At 48.6% G+C, this 13,493-nt stretch overlaps 4 protein-coding genes across 4 annotated transcripts; 2 read left to right on the top strand and 2 right to left on the bottom strand.

Moving 5' to 3' along the window:
* Positions 1-2,251: 2,251 nt before the first annotated feature.
* CTRU02_210253 (heterokaryon incompatibility) lies at positions 2,252-4,135 on the top strand (the record flags this gene model as incomplete). The annotated part of the gene is made up of 1 exon (XM_036729701.1): positions 2,252-4,135. The coding sequence occupies one exon, from the start codon at positions 2,252-2,254 to the stop codon at positions 4,133-4,135; it is 1,884 nt and encodes a 627-aa protein (XP_036578543.1).
* A 2,091-nt stretch (positions 4,136-6,226) lies between these two features.
* CTRU02_210252 (glutaminase) lies at positions 6,227-7,624 on the bottom strand (the record flags this gene model as incomplete). Its single annotated transcript, XM_036729700.1, has 1 exon — positions 6,227-7,624. The coding sequence occupies one exon, from the start codon at positions 7,622-7,624 to the stop codon at positions 6,227-6,229; it is 1,398 nt and encodes a 465-aa protein (XP_036578542.1).
* An 891-nt stretch (positions 7,625-8,515) lies between these two features.
* CTRU02_210251 (arabinofuranosidase) lies at positions 8,516-10,186 on the bottom strand (the record flags this gene model as incomplete). Its single annotated transcript, XM_036729699.1, has 1 exon — positions 8,516-10,186. One exon carries the CDS (start codon positions 10,184-10,186, stop codon positions 8,516-8,518), a length of 1,671 nt encoding a protein of 556 aa, XP_036578541.1.
* Positions 10,187-11,634: 1,448 nt separating this feature from the next.
* Positions 11,635-13,224, top strand: CTRU02_210250 (glycosyl hydrolase family 20; the record flags this gene model as incomplete). Its single annotated transcript, XM_036729698.1, has 1 exon — positions 11,635-13,224. One exon carries the CDS (start codon positions 11,635-11,637, stop codon positions 13,222-13,224), a length of 1,590 nt encoding a protein of 529 aa, XP_036578540.1.
* Between the last annotated feature and the right edge of the window lie 269 nt (positions 13,225-13,493).

Here is a 13,493-nt window from a genome sequence, read left to right as displayed (position 1 = left end):
TTAGTAGATGGAAGGCCAAGGAATATTCGGTCACCGGCCGAGATGTCAACTTCAAACTGTTAGACTTTTAATAGGAAGTATCCGAGCACTCGGGGTATGTTTGCTTTTAAGAAAGAACGTCTGAGGGAAAGACGAAGAAACTACGCCTTCGCGCCAAGGGATCCGACGTGCATACGACATGCATGCATGCATGCGCGCATCATGAACTTTGTTTCAAACAAACAAAAATCATCAACTCGCTAGCTGCATACTAATTTGCTGTATCAAACCTGCAGCTGTGAATGGCATCACGTCACCAGACATCCATCTCCCCCTCATCTCAAGTTTCTCCCTTCATGACCTGATTCATCAGCAGACGAACCTTTGACCGTCCAGTTTCACGAACAAACTCGAGACTCGTCCTATACAGCCAAGTGTGGCGGTGCCTACAGTTCAGGGCGTCGTCATAGGAGAATTCACGGCGCCTGAAGAACTTTTGTGATTTTTTTTTCCCTCCTTTTTGTCTTCTCGTCACTTTATTGGAGATGGAATTCCTACATGGCTTCTTACTTGATTGGTGAACCTGCATGGCTACTACTCGACGACTGCTTAGCTTACGACGCTGCGGCTGTGGGATTCGTCCTTCTGCTGTGGAAGGAGGGGGGAGGGGCCACGAGAGGTACACGATTGCCCGCCGCGGCGCGGGGTGGCTTGTTCATCGGGACGGGATGATTTGTATGACTGCATTCCCGCGTGACCTGTTGTGGTTGTCCCGACCCGGTGGTTCGGTTCTTGAGCATGTGAAATGGACCCTGAGGAGGGTGGTTTGCTGGTGTGGTCAGCTTACGGGTGGTGGTGGAGGCTGCGTCACGGTTTTTGGTAGGGTGAAGCAGTTTTGCTTCTGTGCTGGTGTATGTTTCGGTGTGAGCTGGCTGTTTCTCAGTGGAAGTCGCTGATGAAGGTATTGGTAGAGTTGTTATGAGGTAGAGTAGCTACGGGATGTGGAATGAGGTTGTGGATAACCTAAGCGGACAGTCTTGGGATTACTGTCCAGTTAGTACCGTATTACTGTCCTATCCGGATGCATAAGTTGAGACCGTGAGACGATTTTGGGTGTTGTACTTGCGGCCTACTTTTCTACTTTTTAGTTGACGAGAGTAGTGAAGAATAGAGTATCTGGAAGTATGATCGGTTGCTGTTACATGGTCAAGGTGATGAGAATGTAGTAAGAATGATCAACCTTATGTGGGTGCTGGTGGTGTATAACGAGCTCACATTTGCATTATCGTGTCGATGAGTCGAGTTAGGCAGGTAGGAGAAGTAGAAGACTGTTTTCGAAATGTATCGCAGTCTTAGATTGCTGATGTTTTGCTTTTGACGACCTCGGGACCCCTTTACGTTGGTGGGATGCGCATCGCCGGTATCAGAAATCTTTGCATATATGCATCAAACAATGAAGTCTCTAATTAAGCCAGCTTGCCATTGATGATTAGTTTCCAATAGAGCCTTCTAGGCCTACTTTGCTTATCCTCCTAAAGTTCGGCCGTTACAGAACAGTTCGGTTTGTATTCTTAATCCTAGCACACTTGCTCGGGTCTCTATTGCAAAGTCGCTGTCAACAACAGATGGGTTGCCTCACCTGGCAATCGCGAGATTCGCCTCAATCTGGTGGGTGCTCTCCATGGTTTTGATATCGACGGCGCAGCCACGTTGGTCGGAACCCGACGAGCCTCGCCACGCCGATGGGCCCCCCCGGATTCTCCGGTCCGGTGCGGCAGTGTGGGGATGACGACTAAGGGTCCTCCAACCGGTGTTGGCTGAAGCCGACAGCTCACATACGGATGGTATAGCTGGGGCTAAAAACGTATTTAATCACTGCCTAGCCCCGTCCGCAGCAAATACAATCTGCCTTACCGCCGACACCATTATTGAAGTGGACAAATCAGGCTTGATCTTAATCGCTGATACGGTGGCGATTTTTGTGAAATGCAATCACGACCTGCAGATGATAAACGCCGACGGCCTTTACACGGGAATTTCACAGATGGCGACCACGACATAGCCACGATAGCCTGAATTTGCTGTTAAGTGTTACGTCATCTCACCAATGATATTTTTATGCTAATGGGAATAGTTGAAAGATATGTAGGCAACAAGTCGCCATCTATATTATTTCGCGATTCCATTCAAAAGTGTGTTCTAGTGCTGGAAGGCAACAATTTGGCGGTTTTGTTTTCGTACTATCTTTATCAATTCAGAACCCAACGTCAACATGGCACCACTAGAGAAATTTCAATACGTGGCCTTATCGAATCCAAAAACCGAGTTAAGACTACTCAGAATCCTTGAAGCGGATGAAGGTGGCACTGACGGCCTGAATTGCGAACTTACAACATGGCCCATCAAATCCTCACCAACTTTCCATGCCATTTCGTACACTTGGGGCAACACAAAAATCACTAAACCCATTGTCATCAACGGCAAGCAAGCTTTTGTGGGAGAAAATTGCCACTATGCCCTGAAACAGGCACACTCGAGTGGCCTCAACCCTGGTGGCGACTATTACCTTTGGATAGACTCCATCTGCATCAACCAGGAGGACATCAAGGAGAAGAACGAGCAAGTCAAGGGTATCAGCGCCATCTACGAACATGCCGATATCGTCCTTGCTTGCGTGGGCGAGGCCGCCGATGAAAGTCATTTCTTCTGCGAGTACCTCCTAAAACATGCGGTCAAACTCACTTACTACAGTGACAAATGGCGTACCAAACAATCCGTTGATTCTTTGTTTGGCCAACTGATGGCAAATCGAGAACTTGGTATCAACTCACCGGACCGAGGAAAGCTCTTCTCGGCATTCCAGGCCTTCGTTAACCGGCCGTACTTCACCCGCGTCTGGATATTGCAGGAACTCTTCATGGCCAAAAACATTAGCATGTGCTGTGGCGATGATGTTGTGCCGCTGCAAGCCCTCGACGGGTTTCGCGTCATCATCTGTCAAGCGGCTGCCCGTGGAATGTTCCCAGGGTGGTGGGCTGATTTCAGATCTGCGCTCCAGGCAATTAATCCCTGGAAAGAAAACAATGCCAGTAGTCGCCTTACAAACATTCTCAACTACAATTTTGCTCAACACCACATGGACCTCGCCACCCGCCCCAACACCAAACTGCTACCCCTCGGGGAGGCGGCGGAGATCACCTTTGGATTGGATTGCCAGGATCCGAGGGACAAGGTTTATGCTCTTTCTGCTCTGATCGACTGGGGAAAAGTAGAACCCATCCAAGCCGACTACTCCATCGAGCTTTTTGCTCTCGCAATCGACGTCTTCTTGAAAATTGCACAGCTGGAAATCATAGGGGGCTCGCCCGAGTTCTACGACCCCAGAATGGAGCTTATTCCTGCTCTGGGGCTGACCACCCAGACGGCAGAGGTTGCAGAAAGGCTCCGCCAAAGACGCTCACCAAATCCCGATATTTCCCGTCCTGCCTGGTACACGAGCGACCGAGTATCATATCTCAAGAAACATAGTGCTTTTTGGTTAGCTTGGAAGATAATATACGACGACGAACACGGCTGGAGACTAGAATGCAACAGGCCCATCTCGTTGGACCCGGCTTTCGACGAATCCAAGCGCCAAAAGGGGTTGATACAGGTACATATGCGTGTAAAGAACGTCCGGGTTTCGGTATGCCTCCCGCCAAGCGTCCAGCACGGTGACTACCTCCTAGCCCAAGGCCGTTTCACAGCCTCTATAGGGAGTGAGAACTGGCTAGGCGTGGTGGCCCGACCCAACTCCGACTCGCCGCGTTGCGATGTTGTTGGGAAAGCCATCATAGAGGGAAACCTGGGAAGTGACACCATTACCATCCGTTTTGGGACTCTGCAGGGCGGCGTGATGTTTGATCCCGAGGACCTGGTCATCTTCACCGCTGCCGAGCAGCAGTATCCGTCTTGGGAAGGAGTTGGGGAGGCGGCGAGGGCCGAGTTTCTCAGCACGAGGGTGTGCAGAGCACCTGGCTCATCGTTTGCTATTGTGGACTCCCTCTTAGAATATATCTCCCTCCTGAAGAAGGAAAAGGAGTTACTCTCTGAGGGCTGGAATAGAGGTGCCGACTCTGATCAGAAAGACGGAACCGCGCCTACGGGTGACAGGTGATGAGTTGGCTCTTACCGCTTATATCAGGCTGCATCACAGGACCATGTAAATGAGCACCACGCCGAGCAATTAACCTTGAACGACGTTGGGTATATCGTTGCGGGGGTCGAACTCCAGGCATATTGTCCGAGCTAGAGGTCTTGCCGAGGCTGAACCACCATTCTTTAGTGTGGAGTGTACAGAGGATCCAGTGGCAGTCGAAATGGGGTTTCAAAGCTGAGTATGGTTTATGCTTAAATAATAGAGGAAAGTAACAGGTATTTATCAAGGATAAAGCAAGGCGTTGAGGAATAGTGCAAATGAAGTTCCAGGAAAGTGGAACTAGGATTTGGAGTATCACATCATGCCAACCACCACTGTCTGGCCTAATCAATCTAACAAATATTCACCAAAAAAAATAAAAAACCTTTTCGTATTGACGTTCGTTGCGGAATAATCCACACTAGACGTAACAAAGATGCATTCTTGTAGTCCGAACTTCATACCCATACTAGCATACACGCCGAGCCATCCCGATTGGAAGAATGCTTAGTTTGGAGTAAGAGAGTATCCATTCAAATCTCTTTGTAGCATGCTGAATTGTTTGAAAATTTGACCGGGCACCGAAGAAAACACCAACTGGCACTCTGAAGGGTGTTGGCTGCTTGTAAGGGACTTGTAGAAACAAGAATCGAAGATATCATACCTATGAGTCCTGTTGAAGAATGAGGTGGTATGCAATACAGAAACAAGCCAATATGCCGGTTTGAACATGAAACCAAGGATGGAGTGTGGAACAAACGAAATGGTGTGGACGAATGAATGAAGTCACGGTGGTGATCAATCAACACGAAATCAGACAATGCGATGATGGTGGAAGTCTACATGAAGGTGCAAAAGCAGGCAATCAGCAAGGCAAGATGGCCGAGCGGTCTAAGGCGCTAGCTTCAGGTGCTAGTCAAGTAATTGGCGTGGGTTCGAATCCCACTCTTGTCATCATTATTTTGTCTTTTGTGACAATAAGCTGATTCCTCACTTTTTTTAATGTCCCTACATGTAGCAGGACAATGATAGGATATTTTTAAAAGAATTATTTCAGTTTTCAGTGCGTCCGTCTTTACTTCATGGCCCCACCTTCCGTAAGGGGCAGGTCGTGATGTCAACAGTGACGCACCTTTGTTGACCTTCAATACTCCACCGTGGTACTTAATCCTGCTTTGGTTGGCAGTATTCACTCTTGCCTTGGAACGGACACGGATGTTGTAAAAGTGTATAGTGTACAGACTTTAGAGCGTGTTGTTCTTGCAGTTCCCTATCTCTACAAACATTCTCAACCACCTCAGTTGTCACCTAAATACCAGCCTCTCATTTCCAAAGATGTGCTTAGTCTTTTGCCAGGAAAAAGCCCAAGATCCGCTCCATATCAAATTGAGCTTTCAAGAAACCCATGTGCTCTGTCTTCAATAGGCTGTGCCATTGCAACTTAATGTTGTTTATCATAAGCCCACCTCATCGAGTGCCAACTCGCAACGGTACGAACCACCCATTGCAAGACCGGTTTTCTCCCTACACTAAATAAATTTGTTCTTGCTATTCGGGTAGAAGTTACACTATCTGTTTCTGATTGGCTATCGTCTCTGAGGCCATGTCTTGTTGCGAGTCACCACTAAATAGGGTACCGTCGTTGCAGATCGAGCTAGTATATGAGTGGGTATCGACGAGGAACCATGGCCACGGATATCATGTTGACCAAAGACATTCTTGATAAGAGCCGTTTAGCTTAAAAACACTAGTTCTCTCGCTTGGCTTTTAACCACTGCCGTGATTCTAAAGACTTGTTCGCAAAAGAGAAACAGAGCAAAAGAGAAGACGAAATGATTTGCGCCAGAGTCTTTGTTCGTACCCTGTTTACACACCCATATCTTCTATCCTTTAGAAATCACGTAAGCTAACTAGTGATAGTACTGGCGTTACACTATTAAATTGTAATGGCATGATTCATTTTTTGAGGCTCTAATATGGTGTCTAATTTGCTCTCATGAAGAACACCCTGTGCATCCCCAAGCTGCACTGCTTCCAGACCACGTATACCCGTGTGCTGTTGACTCTGAATCACCAGTTTTCATTCTTGAAAACAGCTTGGCAGCCTACTCCTCCGATGAAATTCCGCGCCTCGGTCTCAGACTTGACGATGAATGGATGCCGGGTCTTGCCGTCACAACTCGTGTCCATTTGCAGAACCTCTGATGGGTCGACAATAACGACGCTCCTATCATCCAAGAGTAGTCGATCTATGTTCTCATGTATAAGTCTTCGTGCGATTGCATTCAGAGAATATACGTCACGGAATGAAAACACAATCGCGCAGGCGTTCGCGTGACCTCCAGAGCCAGGATCGTCTGGGTTTGGAGGGCCAAGTTCGCGTGTAATAGCCCTAGTAAGGCGCTCGGAACCTGCGAAGCGAACCGCACCTCTAAGACTGAAAATGAGGACTTCTTTTTGGCAGTTTGAGGTATGCGGCTCGCCCTCGCCTCCAACGATGGTTGCCACTGATGTGTGCACGGTGGCCCTGGCGATTTGGCTGGCTTCCATCATATGCAGACCCATATCCCTCGACAGTTGCTCACATATCGCCACGCCTCGCACGCTGTTGCCGCGGTCATCAAGCCTGGGTGAGAAGGCGGCGATACCGACTTGACCTGGTAGAGCGCCGATGATGCCTCCAGCGACACCACTCTTGGCCGGGATGCCGACGTTGGAAACCCAGTCACCCGCGGCGTCGTACATGCCGCAAGTGGTCATAACGGAAAGGACCTGGCGAACACTCGTTTGAGGAATAATGCTCTCGCCGGTGATTGGGTGTACGCCGGCGTTGCAAAGAGTTGCGGCCATCAGGGCCAGATCGCGAACGTTGACATTAATCGAGCATTGGCGAATGTAGCCCCTGACGACCTCCTGTGGATCGCAGGAAATGATGCCAGCTGCCTTGAGCATGAAGCCGATGGCCATGTTGCGGTTGGCATCCTTGAGCTCAGCCTCGTACACTTCTTCGTCTACGTGCAACTGCCGACCTGCGAGCCTGGATAGCGTTTTCAGGATCCGATCTGTCCGCTGTTCCACGGTGGCATTGGGTCCTACGACGAGAGAATGGGCAGTAATGGCTCCGGCGTTGATCATGGGGTTCATGGGCCGGTTGGTGCCCCGCTCGAGTGACAGCCGGTTGAATGCGTCGCCCGATGGCTCTACGCCAATCTTTTCCAATACCTGTGCCAACCCTGCATCTTCAATTGCCAGTGCATAGACAAACGCTTTCGAGATGGACTGGATAGAGAACTCGACTTGGTCGTCTCCGGCTGAGTACAAGTTGCCATCCACCATTGCCAGGGCCACTGCCAATTTGGACGTGTCCGCCCTGGCTAGAGTGTCTATGTAGTCAGCAGGCGCTCCCGAATCATTGGGTCGTGCTTTTTCAAGAACATGGTTGAGATAGTCGGGAATCGGTGATTTCATTTTCAGCGTTTGTCAACGGGGACAGTGTGGGCTTTGGCAGAACAGGGTGTGGAGGGAGCTGCTTGTTCAAAATAGCATCGGAAGAACAAAGGATAAGTACAGCTAGATACGTTGCTTACTAAGGCCAAGCCGTACTACGTAGTACACAATGGCTAAATCATCGCTTACTCAGGTACCTGGTAGATTACCCCGACTTGGTAGCTTAGTGGAACTCCACGAGCCACTCGACATCTACACGTGTTCCCTAAGGCCTTGGCTACCAGCCAGTATCATATCGCCTAGGCTGAGATACGTCTAGTAACACTCCTTCTCAGCATGGCGCTGATTACTAGGAGAAAGATGTGCCAGGACGGTAGTGTGAATAAGAATATGAGAGGAGAAGAGCGATTAGGATCAGACGCCCTGTGATGAGATATCCCGTGATACATGAATAATGCGCCAAGCCACGACGGAAAAAGTTAATTTTAAAAACAGTGGCCACCAGCCACAATCACCTTCAACAACAGCCGTAGCCAAACACGATTATTGCCTTCGTTGCAGACTTTGGAAATCTGCCGGCGATGACATTCATTGCACTATGCCTGAATCGATCTTCTGTTGGAACGACCTTGCATGGCGGCAGAGGAAAGAAAGTAGTAACTAACAGCCACTCCCCTCAGTGTCTGTCATCCCATTCGGTTGAACCTGTTCCATCTTTTTGGTAAACGGCTTTTACTTCAGATAAGAACACGTATAAGTAACTTACCCTAAAATATTGGTTTTCTCCTATTTTCTGGGCTCTAGGCCTATAGTGCCACTGACTGAAATATGCAGGGGTCGTGCCATCATTTCCATTAGTCGTAGCATACGAACCCAGTAAAGCGCCTGTCCACAACCTCAGGTCAGCGACGTCTAACATATCAGTGTGTTTAAGGCCTGCTTACCTGTGAACTTCCCAGTACCGCCGCTAACAATCTCACTACTGAGTTGGCCTATCTCAATCTCGTTCCAGGGCTGTAAGGCTGGTGCGACAGTGAACTTGTAGGTCTTATCGTCAGGCGCAGCTATGCGTAATGTAATAGGCTGGCTAAGCCATGACAATGGTACAGCCTTGACGTTTATTTGCGGCGGATTGATGTTTGGAAGTCCGGATGTTTCAGCCCTCAGTCGGAAGTGAGTCGTTAACTTGTTCTTTCTAGACCGTAATTGCACGATACCAAGGTCGATGTGCTGAAACTGGGTGAGAAAAATAGAAATGCCGGCCTCAGCCTCGTCATGAAGAGGTTGAAACAACACATCCACTGAGAACCGGAATAATGTACTTGATTGAAGCCGGGAAATGAATGCTTGGCTGTCTATGCCGGCGGTAAAAGAGCTACCCCCGGTAAGATTAGCTCGCGAAGGACTGATTCTTAGAGTATAAGGATGTCCTTTGGGCGATATTGTGAAATGCGATGCTGGCTGCGGCCGCCATGTTAGGAAGTGTTGGGGAATTGTTGAGCCTGGCGGAAAGTCCATGTTGTCCCCTTCATCGACGAGCGGCCCCCTCCCAGGTGGGTTTCGGTCTTTGCGCGGAAGACGGCCTTTCATTATGCCATTCACAGGTGCCAGCTTTGGCCAGTCTCCTTTCTCCCAGGTTGCCGGGAAGAGGACTGTTTCCCGTCCCATTGGATAAGTTTTCCAGGTAGGACCAGACCTGGTAGCTAGTGCTACACCCCACCAGTTACCCGACTTGTCTTGAAAAAGGTCCGCATGTCCTACGGTCTGAAAATAGTCGAAGGTGTTGTTGTTAGTTAAGATGGGATTCCCTGTGTAACTCGCGTAAGGCCCAGTCACTCTAGTAGAGCGAGCAACCGTGACGGAGTGATTTAGACCGGTACCACCTTCCGCAATTACCAGGTAGTAAAACCTATCCTTTTTGTACAAGTGAGGGCCTTCGGCCCATGGTGCACCAGTGCCAGTCCAGATTGTATTCCAAGTGCCAGACTTTCTAGTGGTGATGTTGAACGTGGCCATGATGATTTCAGTGTCGCGTGTGGTATTGTAGGCAGCAAAGCTTATGTAAAGCTGATTGTCGTCATCCCAAAAGAGGTCTGGGTCATAGCCGTAGTTGTTGACAGGGACACGGATAGGATCACCCCAACTCGCATCGTCATATGGATTAAGAGATGAGAAAAGGAGAATCTGTGGCACGTTATGACCAGATAAAAAGCCCGTAGCAAGATAGAATGTGCCATCATGGAAACGTAAGGTAGACGCATAGATTCCATCACTTTGCTCAGTCGCATTGGCGAGCCCTGGAACTTGATCTGGACGACTCAGCACGTGGCTAACCAATCGCCAGTTGACCAAATCCCGGCTGGCAAAGATGGGAATACCAGGAAACGCCAAAAATGTGGATGTTGTGCAGAAAAACACATCACCCCGGTCTGGAACAAATATGCAGCTTGGATCCGGGTGCCATCCAGGAAGGATGGGATTCATGTAAGTGCTGACGTGCCGAGTATCGGAGTTTTTGTTGTTGGTACTACGCCCAAAGCCACAAGCGGCGGAAGCTAGCAGCAGGAGAGCGTTCCAAAACATTGTTACTTCTTATCAAGAGTCGACTCTCCGGGGCTACCCTATGGAGCCGGAAAGCAAAACCTTTTGTCACTTCGAGAGTAACGTAAAACACTTCCATATTTGTATCAAATCAAGCAGTTGGATTATGTTGGTAGGATACAGGGACCAGGGAGATCCCCACAATTTCCCCCGCCCTAGGTTGACTTCCCCGCGCTGAGGTTACCCCGGGAGCACAACAACCTTGGTTGGCCCTTCGAAGGGTACTGAATGTCATCGGGACCGAGGGTTCGTATCGAATACGATATCTCACTTGCCTACTGTAAGCCAAGAATCTGCAGAATTGAAGGATTAATCATTTCAAACAGGTCTATGTCGAAGTAACGTTGCGAGATTCTTGGTCCAAAACTGCTTTGGGGGGTAGCAGGATACTGTCACAACGTTACAATACAATTTGCGGCGCGATTGAACCATGACTTCTGAATCGCCTGGCCCCATGGTTGCTTCTCATTATGATGTCTAAGTTGTGCGGGCATAAGGAGCTAGATACAAGGGCTCGGATATGAGAGACGTACTAGAATTGCTACTTGTGGCATCAGAACGTTATATACTGTATCTTGCTAAGCACGGCCTTACTTAGGTCCATGACGCTTCTTCCACCACTTTCGTGCCGTTTACTCTATAGGATAATGATGTTGTTTATCAGCGCCATGAGAAATCTGACACTGTCTATAATACTCAACAGTTTTATATTTGTTGGAGGCTGTAAGTTCTTCATAGCGCTAATCTCTCTCTGCCCATGTCAGACCTCAAGTAAGCCGATGCTAACTCTTTTACTAGCATGGGGGAAGCTTCTAACAATTCCTTCCTTTCCCTTTCAGCACGATGGCTCAGATAATTTTTCGTTCCACCGTCTTAAGGGCATTGCAGTTGATGCTTTATATGTTGACTCTGTCAACAAAGACAGCCAGACTCTCATCCCACCAACTCTCAAAGAATTTGTAGATACTTTTAAGAAAGATCTATATTCTGTGACTGGTGTAGATGCTTCCGTCACTGAAAGTAATGCACCTCAGCAGGACACTATTTTTATCACTCTTGATCCAAATGGCACGTATGTCGACGCAGCTGGGCGAGACACTTCCGAAGGTTACTCTCTTATTGTAAATGAGAGTGGTATTTCATCAGTGGTTCCAGCGCCCTAGGGGCATGGTGGGGTACTCGAACGGTATTACAAGTAGCTGTAATCAACAACGGCAGCTTTCCGCATGGCCACGGGGTGGATGAACCCGGTTGGGCGACCAGAGGAGCCATGGTATGTATCCTCCATCCCAGATCATGGCATCTTGAACTTTTTCCTCCTTATAGTTCATCTCTAAAATGAGAATTTAATCATGCAAAGGAATATGAGGTCTAACCATACATAGCTGGATTGCGGTCGCCATTACTATCCTCCAGAGTTTCTAATCGAGATGTGCGCGTATCTCTCTTTCTTCAAACAGAACGAGTTTCACCTACACCTTAGCGACAATCTCTTCGTCAATAAAGCCTTGTATACCACAGAACAGATATGGGCCTTGTACAGTTCCTTTCGGTTGAGGTCCGACGAACGCGCGGTGGCAGGCCTCAACCAGCTCCAAAATGAATCATACAGCTACGAGCAATTCCAAGACATTCAGAAGCAGTGTGCCGAGCGTGGCGTTACCGTAATACCCGAAATTGAAGCACCTGCGCATGCCTTGGTCATCACCAAATGGAAGCCAGAAATAGCTCTGAATCAAGATCCAACTATGCTGAACATCTCCCACCCCAGCACCGTGCCCACATTAAAAACAATCTGGAGCACATTTCTACCGTGGTTCAGATCCAAGACTGTGCACATCGGGGCAGATGAATATCAAGCCAGCCTTATTCGCGACTACACTTACCTCGTGAACGAGCTAAGTATGTTTATCCAAGAGCTATCCGGCAAGGCGACTCGAATCTGGGGGACTTTCACACCCGCAAAAGGAGCCAACGTTTCGAAAGACGTCGTGATCCAGCATTGGGCACCTTACGAAGACAACGCATACTTTGACTTCATTCAAAATGGATACGACGTCGTCAACTCAGACTTTGCCTTTTATACCAACGTTAAATGGAACGGGTACTTTCCGCCAACTTTACCCAAGACTCTGATTTTTGAAGGAAACCCTATGGGAGGAAGTTTTGCTCCTCATATCTTTGACGTCAAGAACGCTACAAATAATCCAGATCGGAGCAACCCGAGAGTTGTTGGCCACATCGCGGCGCAATGGAATGACTTTGGCCCGGCGACTTCAACGTACCTCGAAGCATATCATGGTTGGCGAGACGGCCTCCCAGCTTTGGCAGATAAACAATGGGGAGGTTCTCTCAAAGAATACGAATATGACGCCATAATAGAGACGCTTATTGCGGCCGCGCCCGGGCAGAACCTTGACCGTCGTATTAAATCCGAATCGAGTGTCATCCTCGATTATCATTTTCCGAAGCAAAATACTTGCAGCAGGAAGATTAAAGACCAGTCCGGAAACGGATATGACGGAATTTCTCACGGTTGCCAGATTCATAACTCCACTCTACATCTCGATGGGCGATGCTACGTCGAGACACCCTTGGATAGCAAGGGAAGAAACTACACCCTCTCGTTCTCTGTCCACCCGTTATCTTCCGAGCCGGGCGTTCTCTTTTCCGGTCCTGACTCTGCCCTGGTCGCTGGAAATGGTTCTAGTACGAACTTGACCTTCATTGCAGCAGGGATCGCATTTCCTCTGAACTACACCCTACCACTGCATACTTGGACAGATGTTGTCATATCTGGGATTGGGGGCTCAACTTTCCTGACTGCTTCGAGTCAAACCGGCAATCAAACCCGAAACATGGAGTTCCTCACAAGAATTGAGGCTAACGGCGTCCCCAGCGCTAATGGTGTTATGGTCATCTGGAAGCCCATGGCTATCGAAGCACCGTTAAGAGAGATAGGAAGGGGGTTCATCGGCATGATCAGGAATGTTACCTTAGCTTCACTTGAAAGCAAATGATCAATATAGGGATAAATATAGCCGTCTTCGATACTGCTACCACTGTCGCTTCATTTTAACGAGAGCATCGACATACTGCGACCAATTCTGATGTCTTCTGACGTCTACCGGTTCATCTCTATGAATACACACATCTTCGTACCGCAACCATTTGTGAGCAAGCTTTCTTCAGAAAGCTGCTTTACATGTTCATGATATTCATCGACATTCCCCACTTCGTCGGCCTCTCGAGCAGAGATTATCTGTAAATTCTCATTTTTGATTCTCCT

The sequence above is a fragment of the Colletotrichum truncatum genome (genome assembly GCF_014235925.2).
Source record: "Colletotrichum truncatum strain CMES1059 chromosome Unknown Contig_0006, whole genome shotgun sequence".
Lineage (NCBI taxonomy): Eukaryota > Fungi > Ascomycota > Sordariomycetes > Glomerellales > Glomerellaceae > Colletotrichum > Colletotrichum truncatum.
Note: the sequence above shows the minus strand (reverse complement) of the source record. Positions and strands in the feature narration are given on the sequence as shown.